The following is a 13,432-nucleotide window of genomic DNA, read 5'->3' on the forward strand; positions in this document are numbered from 1 at the left end:
GTGAATTTTTGTCGAGGTTACAATTAGATACATTATTTCGTTTCGGAAAACATCGCAATATTTTAAAAAGAACCGAAAATAACATTAAATTGCGTTATTATTAAATTAAATATTCAATTTTAATTAACAAATATAATAATATTTTAAAGTTAGATTAGAACATAAATAAATGTGAACTACGAAATTTGATTTATTGGCAAGAACGCAGTAAAGATCTAAATCAGTGCTTTTGAAACTTTTTGTATAGCTCCACTCGATTAACGCTTATTAAAAAACACCGAAACTCCACCCTATTTTCAAAAAAATTTGACCTTGAGTTCAGTTTCAGTAATAGCAGGCTTATTGATCGTTAGGATTAATGTTGCTATAATGAAAAAAGTATATATCTCACAGTTATTATTTTAATACGCACTTACATTCGTATTTAAATATACACTATTACTTTCCACTACGTATTTTTTAAAATTTTCTTAGAATAATTCCAAATATCGCGACATTCTCGAATAGCTCCTTGGCATAAATAGTATCATGAGACTCATTTTTTTTTAAAGCACCGATCTAAAGCTGCGAAAAATTGTCTACCATTATACTAAGCCAGGCCTGGCCAACCCAAATTGTTTCGCGGGCCACTTTAATCACGCGTATCATTACGGTGGGCCACAATTTAGGCAAACATGCTTTTAAAAAAGTAAAACAAATACAAAATGAATAAGATTTTATTGTTATACCAAGAGTTCGTACTCGCACTTGCGCATTATAACAACGACACATGCAAATTTTCATTTATTTAATTGTTTTGGTATACACATAACGGAAAACAAAAGTTTTAATAGATATATAATATCGCTTAGCGGGCCACACAATTTAACGTGACGGCCGCGGGTTGTCCAGGCCTGTACTAAGCAATCGCACATTCTCTGTAATAACCTGTATGTGTTCAATTTTGAATGAGAGTACAGTACTGTATTTTTATAATGCTGGGAAAAAAAAGAAAATATTAAATCGTGTTGCAATTAATATAAAAGTAGAAGTAAAAAAGAACAAAAAGAGAGAACATTAAAATGACAATTACTAAATTACAATTATATAAAAATCATTGCCAAACATGCTTATATTGTTTAAAATTATAATGTAGATAGTTTTCTACTGTGAATGCATATTCCGCACACCGATAGGAAAATAATAGATTTATGTGATATAAATAGTCAAAGGAAAGGAGTGAATAAGCAAGATGTGTTCCTTGTTTTGGTGGAAAAGTCTTAATTTTAGCCAGTAATTGTTTATAAGTCCATTAAAAAATTTAAAATAAAGGATGCAATCAAAATATTTAATTCTTTTGTTTAGAGGGGAAGGTCAAGGCAGACTCTAGCAATGTCAAGGTTTGAGTAATGGGCAGATTACTAAATTTATATAATAAAAAGTAAACGGTGTCGATTTCTGTATTAATTTTGTTAAGTAAGGAGGGATCAGCAATAGATCAGATTGGTAGTCAATTAAAGACTGAAAGTTTGCAAAGAAGATAGCTATTTATGTCTGAATGATATTTTCTTAAATTTTCCAATTAAATTAACAAAATCAAAATTTAATTTTTCAGACGTTTTATTGGTTTGATCAATTTTGTTCTCATTACATTTGTCATTTTACAATTCATTGTTTAGAATAAAAATTTGTTTCAATGAAAATTATATAAATACTTATCATCATTTGCTCAACATGAATTTTATATATTTTAGAAAAATTCACTTTTCAGTTAATTAATTAAATAAATAAAACATTTAGACTAATATGTAAATAATAATGAATTTTAATAGTGGTTTATTTGGTAAGTATGTAATGTTTGTTTTTATGGATTCAGTAAGTCATAATTGTATGTATAGTATTTAAGTTTATATTAAATCAAATGCATTTGATAAAATTATTGCAATATCTAATTAATTTTGAATCTATATATTAGCCAGGTCTCATAGATAAATTTCACAGCGATACTAAGGAAATTATCGAAATGGTTGCCACTAATTGCGAAAACAAAGGTTGTNGTACTCAAGTTGGAACGTCGTTGATGACGTCAAATTGTTGACTTCAACACTCAACACTCGCGTTGAAAATTGGAATGTCCTGTTATCTTCTATTTATACAATTTTATAAGTCCCTATTGTTGATTGTCATCAGTTTGACTTTGGGGGCAGTGCAACTTTCTTACAGGACTTTGGTTCACATTTTTCAGACTACTTTATGTGATTGATCAGCTGATCCTTGTGTTTTGCCTTCCATTTCCTTTTTGTAAATAGCTGTTCTGAGAATTGTCCAAAAATCCTCAGTTGGCCTAGTTTCTGACATATCTGCAGGTTTGTTCTCTTCATTGATAAAGGTGACATTTTCTTGTTACAGATAATCCAGCATAGTTTTGATTTAGTTAGAACTTTGCTTAATCTGGCAAGAAGACATATTCTAATTGAGAATAGTTCTTTTGAACATAGGGAATAAAGCAATATAATACATATTAATTTATAATATTGCTGGACATTTATAAAACTTGATTTTATGAATAGAGCTTAACTTAAACCTTTTGGTCACATTGCAATCCAAACCAAAACTTTGCCCATAAATTTTTTTCTTGAAAAACTTTACATTAGCAGGTATAGAGGAGATATCACTGGTATAAAATCCAATCTTAATGTGAGAGAGTGAAGTAAGATTTGCCATCCAAAATGAAGATCTTTTCAGAGAACTTTTGCATTAACTTTCCACTTTGTTTTTGCAGTTATCTTTGTATGTCTGTTCTGTCCTGTTCTGAATTATTTGCTTCTTTTGATAATTAATGTTTTCTTTTCAAAACTTCCCAGAGTAAACAACATGAAATTTTCAGTTCAGGACTACAAATTGCATTGAAACCTTATTGCTACCTTCAAAGATGTTCTTTGATCCTTCCAACTTGGCTTTCATTAGAATTTTCATTTTTTACCAGACTCCTTTCTTCTTTGTGGTGGTAATCCATTCTCAAAACATTGGAGAACACAATATATATTCTGTATTGAAATTCCTTCATTTGCAAAGTGGTTTATAGTATACTTTTTTCTGATGTTTTATTTAATATGTAAAAATTGTATAGTCTTAGATATAAAACATCATCTTTCATTGTCATTTTGAAAGAAGCAGAAAATCAAATGTAGAAAAAGATTCTAGAAATTTTCCATAGCATTCCACACATTCAAATTATAATACATGCAGCATAATTAAAAATTATTGGCTGTTAGTAGAACCTGAGATATTTTGTGCAGATTTTTTTCCAGATGCCCTTTAAAATGAAAGAAATTACTGTAATTAAAGTATTAATTAATATTTTTATTAAGTCTATTAAGAATTAAAATATAATTGTTATTACAATATTTAAAACTAAAATTTTAGTATAAAGTTGATGTAGAATTTAAATGTTTTTTTTTTCAATACTAATTATATTTTGTGTGCACATTTGAATAAAGATTGGCTATTTTAATTATTCTGTATTAATTAATACAGTTACCATATTGGCATTTAAATTATATGGACTGCAAACACAGATGTTTATTGGCTTTTATATTCAAATTGTTTATTTCTGTTATATGTAGCAAATATAAAAATAAAAAATTTGATTAAAAATGTAGATACAAATTAATAAAAATAACACCCTAATATTGGTTAATAATAATCTGAGATCCAGCAATAGAAAAGAACTACTCATTATGAGAAGTGAATGTTTTCATCCATTTTTAAAAATGATATCCTCAGGCTAGTGTTCTAAAATTTGAATCACGTGTGTTTGGAACAGGATAATAATGCTTAGTTAAACATTTTCAATTTCTTAATGATAGTATTTCAAAACTTGTAAATTTTTCAGGTATCGTCAATATATAGAAGTAATTGTTTATGGCAATTTACAACAAGCAAATATAGGTGGAGTGCCTGGTACATATTATTTAATTCGTAGTTTTCTAAACATCAAGTTATCTATAATGCCTCCAGGTTTAGAGGTAAGTTTTTATGAATTAAATTTTATGATAGCATAGTATTTACATATATTTATTTCAAAAACATTGAAGAAGTTTTATTTACATACTGAAGTGCTTTAAAAACATTTAGGATGGACTAGTGGAAGGACACCCAGTTTGGGCCATGATATATTATTGTATTAGGTGTGGAGATATTGAAGCAGCTGAAAAAGTGGCTATGAGTGCAAGGTTATATTATATAATTTCAGAAGGAAACTTAACTTAGAAATCTATTATTAACTAGTTTATTTTATTAACGTCTTTTTAAAACTCAATAGTTTAAGATTATTTTTTCTTCAGCAGTGTTCTTGCAGAATTTGTGCCTTATTTAAAAGAATATAACCAAAGCGAAGATCATAGGTAAATATATAAATTTTAAAATTAATTTGAAAATTTAATTGTAAATGGTAAATTTTACAACAGAGAAACATTTGTCACTTCAAGTATCCATCTTTTCCAAAGTATTTTTAATGTATTTTATGATGAAATTTTAGTAATGGGTAAAGCATGTGTGTTTATAATTGCTATTTAAAATAAGTAAAATAATTTATGTTTTATGATTTAAATGCTGACAGATCACAAGTCAAATCTCAGTTTGAATTGATGAAATTTGTCTTTATCAATCATAATATTTGATTAATTGAAACTAATGATAGTATTTATTATTTTTCATATTAGTGAAGTTTATTCTGTTAAAATAAGTATTGTTTTTTAATTATATTTTAAAATTGTATTATTTTATTACGTAAAAACATATTAAATTATTTTTTAGTGTTTTGAAGATATTAAAAAACATCAGGTGTGCCAAAACACCTGACGGTTTTTAAAGTTTAATTCCCAAGTCATTCACTAGGTATCACTGTAACACTAATCACCATTTGCTTTCAGCTGAAATTTAGTTTAGATAGAGTCTTGGTCTGTGCTACATTACATTGCAATAGTAGAAACATTATAAAGACAGACTCTATCACAGCTAAACAATGCAGTTTATAATGTGATATTCTTAGTTGCAATACTCTGTTACTTTGGATATCAAATGGTGTCAAGAAGGAAATGGAAAAGACAGCAAACTCTCAGGACATGTTTATTTGATATGTACTGTACATCAATCAACATGAATTTAGTAAGAAATTTTTCCATGCCATCTTGCATAGTCGACACGGGTCAACCTGGCAGCTGTCATATTTGATAAGACAGATAGAAGCATTCACAGAATCTTGATGATTTTTTTTATTACCATTCATACAAGATCCCATTTATCTAGGAGCTTAGTAAACAGGATAAGTGACAGTAACTTCAGTTTTGTAACAAGTTTTTGGAGTTTTAAGTTGTAATAAGTTGGAAGTTGTTTTCGTTAACTCTGAGTAGAAAGTTGATAAAACATTAACAGGTTACTGATGTTAGATGAGGTCCACTGGGTTTGTGAACAAACAATTATCATTTCTTGACTGAAAACAATCTATACAAATTTCATCAATAATGACCTCTGTATAGTGCTAAAGTAACTGTGGGTATACCATTTCATTAGACAGCATTATTGGCCCCTTTTTTTTAAGATTGGAAAAGCTGTGTTATAATAATGATTCCTTGTCACTTATGGTTCCAGCAAGATAGAGCAATGACTCATACCACATATCTCCATGAAGTTCTCAAAGAAATATTTCCAGATCACTTCTCACTTTGGAAACATTAACTGGTCTGCTTACTTGCTCAACCTGACCTCACCAAATGCTTTTTGTGGGGCTGTGTGTAAACAAAGTTTATGAGCAATAACTAATCAGTAGTAGTGAGCTAAAAAATAATTTTTCATAATGCATTCATGAGATTCTGAAGGACATGTTGCAGAGCCAGGCAAAATGACCATTGTAGACACTTACCTAATGCCATTTTAAAGAATTAGTATTTTACATTAATTTTCTGTAAAAAGAGGACTGTTTCTATGTGAAAGAATACATATTTACAGTTTTTCTGGTGCACCCTGTAAATAAAATCTAAATTTTGAATTTATATGAAAATACCAGTGTGGACTGATTACAGTTATTTATTAGTATTTTTACTGTTGTATCATTTATCTTCAAAATTTTCAGATATTCTTTAATTAATTAATTAATATATTATGTTAATAATTGAAATTAGTAGTATTATTGATTTTTAAATATGCTAATCAGATGTAATCATATTGTTCTAATAATATACTTCTAGAATTTCAAATTACATAATAAAGTTCTAAAATCTATCTTTGTTTGTTCTGATATAAATTCAAAAATCAAATTGATTAATTTATTGCTAATATGTACAATATTAGGTTATATAGGTGGGATAATGAATTTTATATATAATGGTGTGGAGTGGAGTCTTCAGAGAGTGGTCTATCCAGTCTTTGTAAAGTGGAGTGACTGGAATAATTTTTCCCTGGAAAAAAGGAAGCATTTACCCTCTTAACAATGAAATTTACTCCTCTTAACAGTGATATTTATTGTTTTAACTTGAAGTTGGACTGTTAAATAGCTTGAAATATATTTGTTTGAAATATAATTTTTTTACTAAGGTTTGCTTTTATGATTTTGTTACTTTGTTATTCTTAATTCAACTCAACCACTATTCATGAAGTTGCTCCTACACATCTTTTTCCTACAAAAAATTTTATCTCATTGCTGCTTGACTAGTCAGAAAGCATATTTTGTATGTTGATTTCTTGTTCAGTATCTTTTATAAAATTAAAAGCACCAAATAACATCTGTAATCCAGTTAAAATGAATCAATTTATTATAAGAAGAAATGTTTTCAATTGTCTTTAATATCCATCTTCAGATTATGGAATGTTACACAGAACAAAATTTTAAAATAAAATAGAAGTTATTAAATTCATGCTGGTGGTCGCACGTATAAAAGAATGCTGAAAAAAAAAAAAAATAATATAACAGGAATTAAATAAATAGCTTTCGATGCATGTGATACTGAAGATGTGTCCTTAAAATTAAAAGCAAAACCTTTCTTAGTTGCTTTGTAAATTTCGATGTTTTTGAGATACTTGAGCTCTGTAGAAACAGATGTGTTATGTAAGAGACATGCATTATCAAAAGCTATCCAAACATCATTGCCATTAGCAAAGCATGTAGGCACTGTTGGGCACAAACCCTTATGAACAGTGTAGTGATGTTCCTTTAGTCATATTCAATGGACTACAGGCAGCTTCAATGTATTCATAGCACTGATTATTCTGTTATCAAAAACTTATTTTTTAATCTTTTATAAGAGTTTTCATTTTACTAAGAGAGAGTGATCTGCTTTACATCCAATCCAGCAAGATCTCACTATCTTGGATAATCTCAGACTGTAAATCAAGACAAAATATAGGTTAATTTCGTGAACAATCTTGCATCTGTAACCCCACATAGACTACCCTCAATACTCATTCTGATTTAGCATTATGGAATGGCTTATAATTTTTTTATTTTTAGCTATTCTTATAAAAATTGTAAGCATTTCTTCAGAATCTATACAAACTTTTAATTCAAAGAACAATTATTTGTATACAGGGTGTATCAGAATGACATTTTAAAAATTTGGGGGACTGTAGAGGATGAAATTTTGAATGTTTTGATATAAGGAACCCATAGCCGGAAACGTGATATAAAGTTTCTACAGCGGTAGGAAGTGCATGACTGCCCTTCAATTTGGTAGCTATCTTTCCATCCATTGACGTCATGTTATTGTTCTTGACTTCTTCCTCTGAGGTTATGTAAAGTCCCTTTTGTATGCAACACCTGTAGGAACAGTTCATGAGCTTATGGAGCGCATCTTTACAACATTTAAATTAATACCATCAGAGGGGAGCGTGGCATCTTACAGAGAGTCGGACAAAACATGGTTCATCATTGCACATTATGTAATGAAGTTGGAGTATTAAACATTTACTCTAAAGTAGTGCTGCCACTGATTCGATGTACAGTTTGATTGTACTCTACTATTTTGTCAATAAAACTTATCATAAATACTGTATTCTGCTGTTTCATTCATCATACTGAGTGCAAAGTGCTGTAGAAACTTTATATCACATTTCCAGCTATGGTTCCTTATATCAAAATGTTCAAAATTTCATTCTCTACAATCCCCCAAATTTTTAAAACATCATTCTGTTACACCCTGTATATCAAACAAAATTTCTACACTTTTAATATAATGGTAAATTTATACCAATTGTTTATGAAGTTCTGTATCTAAAATATACCATATTTCCCTAAATATTACATATAATATAATGAATCAATTTTGAATTAAAATAAAAATTTTTAATTATTTTAGATTGAGTCCTGCAAGTGAAAGTCAGTTGCGTCTGATGTATCGTAGATCTGTCTATACAGGGACTGATCCATTTAAAAAGTATGTTTAAAATTCTATATTAAATAACTTGATTATATGTAATTTTGTGAGTTGTGTGTAATTTCAATATAATGATAAATTGATTATTTGGTATAGCGAGGGAAAATATACAGTTAACACTGATATGCACAAAATAACATCACTATTCCAGCAATGTTTATTCTGAATTACAAATATTTTTGGCCACATTTAGAGGCCTTCTTCAATTAAAAAGCCATTTCATAGAAATGGAATGGCTTTTTACTTCACTTGAAGAATGCATATAAGTGTTAATTGAAAAGTTCCTGTTTATTAATTAACTTTAATAAAATATACAGTTTATAATATTTGATAAATTTGGATAATTTTAGCTAAATTCTAAAGTTTTCTATTTAATTGAAAAAGTATTGATACTGTCGTTTTATTATAGTAGAGAAACTATTCAGAAATTAATGTAATAAGCATAGAAGGAAGAAATTATCACTGACAATATTACTGTATTTAATCCTATATAATTAAATTTACTTATAAGCATAATTTAAAAATGAAGAGAAATATTATGCAGTTAGGTTTAGAATAAAGCTATAAACAGAAATTTGTTTAGATATTTTATTATTATTTAAAGTATATATTAATTAATAATTGATTTACATATTGTTGATGATTTCAATAATATATGTGTGTACATGTGCAATATTTTTGCTGTTAGAACATTCTAAGTGTAACAAATTTTAGTTTGATATAATGAATCTTTAATCTAAAAGAAACAATATAAGAACATTTTTGTAATCCATTTAAATTTTCTTCTTCTAAATGCTATATTTTCTTTTTAATTTTATCAATAAACTTATTTTGTTTTCAGAATTGATAATATGTTATCAATATTTTAAGTATAAATAAAAATTGTAATTGTCATAACTGTTTTTAATATTTGAAACATATAATAAGTTTAGATTATGTTCTAAACAACAAAAAAATAATAATAATGTAAAGTCTTCTAATGGACACCTCTCAATAATGAAAGATTAGTCATGTTCCATGTGATTTCTTTTGATTTTCATTAATGTTTTTCATCTAACAACAGCAGGCATTCTGAGTAACAAACATAAACATTTAAAGTCTTAATATAATGGACAAACTGGAGAAAAGTTTATAATTTGACATTATCTTTTCATTTTTACATAAAATAAGTTTAAAACATGGCATTAAATAGATATAAATATGTGCACTATCTCAATCAAACAGATAGACCTAAGGTCAAAGTCCAAAATATTTAAAATTTTTGCCTTTAATTATTTGTCTAATACTTAAAATTTAAAAACTGTTTTTATATATTTACTTAGGATATATAAAATTAAAAAAAAAAAAAATTAAAATCAAAGAAATAAAGTTCAAAACTTAATGTGAGAATTGAAGTATCGATGATATCATGGTGTCATTTTTGTCTTCAAATTTTTAACAAACATTAATAAAATTATGTTTCTTCTGGATTACATTATGAAATCTCAGAAACATAAATGTTTAACATTAAAGGGAAAGTTAATACTAGAATACTAGTATAATAAAATTAAGTATACTTGATTTCTCAACCAAAATGAGCATTGAAAAATAATGCATTAAAAATGTATTCTTTAAAACTGAGGTTTTAGTTATACATATTGTCATGTATGCATGTGAGCATGTAAAAAATGGATGATAAATCTGGATTATTTACATCTTAGATTTTATGTAAAAATCTAAAGTGATGTTCTAAATTATAAATTTATTTTCTTCTTAAAAATAGACATTTTACACTTTTCCAAAAATCTGTTTTTGAGAAGTTGTACATATTTGTATTAATGGAATAATAAAATTTTTAGCATTCCTGATATTAAATACTGGCCTGGTGACATAATATCAAACATTTAATTGAATTGAATTAAGGACAAAATTAAACTCACCTTAATTGNGCACCCTAAGATGGCTCGCAATCTTTGTGCATCACATATACGGCAAATCCCTGTGCATTCTTCGTCTCATCTATTCAAAATTTTGATCAGTATTTTCAGAAACACGTGTTTACAACGTTACTCGTTATCGTCAAACGTAATTATGGCATGGTCTTTTTGTGCTCTCTGAACAGTAAAGGGCCTAAAACCAGAAATAAATATAAAAAAAACACCGTAATTATGACCTTTCAACGACATTTAAACATTTTTCTGTCGTTCGTAAGTGATAGAAAAAGTGTTTAAGCATATGTAAAAATCACGTGAGATGATAAAGTCAAAGTACAGATATTCGCGGGAAATATTGACACGTAACTCCCACGAATACGAAAAACCCAGTATTTACACAATGCGCAATAGATTATTTATATTTGCATTCTGTAATACTACAAATCAGCGTTTATCATTAATAATGTTCCAAATGTATCGGTTCGAGTTCAATTAAAAACGAAACTTGTTTACCTTCCGCTATCGGATCCATTTTTTTTAATTACAGCACACTCTTACATATGCTCCAAGCACAAACCTGTTATTAGTTGCATTCTTGCGTTGGCTCATGGGGGAGGAATAAATCATTCGTGCATGTTACTGAACATAAAGCANTATGTAAATAATAATGAATTTTAATAGTGGTTTATTTGGTAAGTATGTAATGTTTGTTTTTGTGGATTCAGTAAGTCATAATTGTATGTACAGTATTTAAGTTTATATTAAATCAAATGTATTTGATAAAATTATTGCAATATCTAATTAATTTTGAATCTATATATTAGCCAGGTCTCATAGATAAATTTCACAGTGATACTAAGGAAATTATCGAAATGGTTGCCACTAATTGCGAAAACAAAGGTTGTTACGAGGATGCAGTTAATGTTTATGATTTGGCACAGGTTAAGTTTGTTTAACAAAAGAATGTTTCATTAAAATAAGATTTTTTATCTAAAATATTTTGTAAAATTTTTTAGAAACATGATAAGGTATTGGAATTACTCAACAAACTTCTTAGTCAGGTAGTGGCTCAGCCCAGTACAGATGGATCTACAAGAGAAAGACTAGAGAGGAAAGCTTTGGAGATTGCTGAAAGGTTTGTACATCTCTTACGTTATATTGTTTAAACAATTGTTGAAACAAGAATATCAAATTCAGTTTTTGATTTAATTAAACATTTAGGTACAAAACTCATGGTCACACTGCTGGAAAAGGAGTGACACAAACATTTTATCTGCTGTTGGATTTAATGACATTTTTTAATTTATTTCATACCAAGCAATTTACTAAAGCATTAACGGTAAGTAAAGAAATAATTTTGATGTTGTCTTTATCACATCACATGTAATTACTTTTTATTCTCCCAAAGACTATTCAACAGTTGGATCTCATACCATTATCTGAAGAGGAAATAAATGATAAAGTTAACACATTTTCCATGCAAGCAGAAGAGGTATATTTATCAGAAATTTATGTATGCTTTTTTGATAATCGGCTAGTGTATAAGCGGTGAATATTTTTTAATAATTCCAGGTGAGGCGAAACTTTCCCGACATTTTGCTTGCAACAATGAATATTTTATATTCCCAGTACAAAAATGCAAAGTAAATATAAACACCTTTGTAAGTTTTATATTAATGATACAAATGTTAAATATTAATCGTGAAAATTATATATTTCTAGAAGTTCAACCTCTCCTCATACATTATCAAGAACAATGGGAAGTCTTGGGGAAGAGAGAGATCAAGAAAAGGTTTGCTTCTTTCTTAATTTAATTACAGATTGGTAAGATTACATTTAACATTAAGTATTTTCTCTTATAGTTTATAAAATATTTAAGAAACAAAGGACAAGCATTGATTACTTTTGCCGGAATAATTCCATATCGTATGCCCGGAGATACAAATGCCAGACTGGTACAGATGCAGGTGTTAATGAATTAACAAAACAATAGAAAAAAAATCAGAACTCTAAAATCACTGCCAGAAAATAAAAGGGAAATATAATTTTTCAAATGATTTTATATGTAAATTATATGGGGAAAAATAAATTTATTTCTTAGTGATTATATCATTAACTGTTGAATTTTAAACATCGGCCAACTCTGATTTGTTTGTTTTTATTTTTGATAACATTGAATATTTCCAAACAATGCTGCTCTGTACAAATAAGAAAAGAAATATGCATATTTTTTTTGTGTAAAAAGTCTGTCAGGTATTCTTAAATCAATTTCAGATAAAATATATTGATATATCAATACAAGAATAAAAGTGTTTTCAAACAGATAATATTGTTTCTTGAATTATTTACATTAATAATTTCAATATCACAAAGATTATTGAAAATGCTTCTTTACAATAAAATATTTACTTAAGTAATATTTAATATTTCAGATTACTTATAACTACAGTAAGTTTGTTACTTCAGCAATTATAGGAATAGAGTGGTGTTGGATTACCTGATTTTTTTGTATTTTTGATAGAGATAAGTTACAGACATTGTCATACATTTGTACTTGCACATGCTAGTATGTTTCCCTCATTTTTGAATGCTTGTTAATTACTCTTCAGATGCACAACTGCACTGTGTTAATATTTTTGTAGGTTTTCCAATCAATGAACATGTTATTGTACACAACATTAATAATGTTTATTTTATAAATGTACTGTATATATACCATTTACAAAATTACATATGCTCCAAGCACAAACCTGTTATTAGTTGCATTCTTGCGTTGGCTCATGGGGGAGGAATAAATCATTCGTGCATGTTACTGAACATAAAGCATGATAGCTCTAACCTAAAGTAATGCTTATTGAAGTCTTTATATTATGAACTGATTTTAAAAAGTATATATAACTTCTTAACTTTATTTTCATATAACTGTTCTTCCATGGTTATGACTACTCAAAAGTTCTAAAACCATGCATAATTAAAAGTTCCCTTATAATTTCTAATTGGATGTATCTAACAATGGGTGATGACATTTCCACAAACTTGATTCAAATGCATTTTACTTTGTTATTAGTACTAAAATGCTCTCTAACGGCTTTCGTGAATCACGTCTACGAC

General features: G+C 27.9%; 1 protein-coding gene across 3 annotated transcripts in view; it reads left to right on the plus strand.

Annotated features, from left to right (window-relative positions):
• The window catches only part of LOC111639388 (nuclear pore complex protein Nup93-like), a 66,929-nt gene that overhangs the window by 41,523 nt on the left and 11,974 nt on the right, over nucleotides 1–13,432 (plus strand). For 2 of the 3 annotated variants that reach the window (XM_023385263.1, XM_023385262.1), the window contains exons 9-12: nucleotides 3,875–4,007; nucleotides 4,117–4,214; nucleotides 4,326–4,385; nucleotides 8,331–8,408. In XM_023385263.1, the coding sequence (XP_023241031.1) occupies nucleotides 3,875–4,007; nucleotides 4,117–4,214; nucleotides 4,326–4,385; nucleotides 8,331–8,408 (369 nt within the window). The remainder of the gene's footprint in view (nucleotides 1–3,874; nucleotides 4,008–4,116; nucleotides 4,215–4,325; nucleotides 4,386–8,330; nucleotides 8,409–13,432) is intronic. The other variant, XM_023385264.1, reaches the window with a different exon arrangement.

The sequence above is a fragment of the Centruroides sculpturatus genome, unplaced genomic scaffold (assembly GCF_000671375.1).
Source record: "Centruroides sculpturatus isolate CEXI.00-Female unplaced genomic scaffold, Cexi_2.0 scaffold1380, whole genome shotgun sequence".
Lineage (NCBI taxonomy): Eukaryota > Metazoa > Arthropoda > Arachnida > Scorpiones > Buthidae > Centruroides > Centruroides sculpturatus.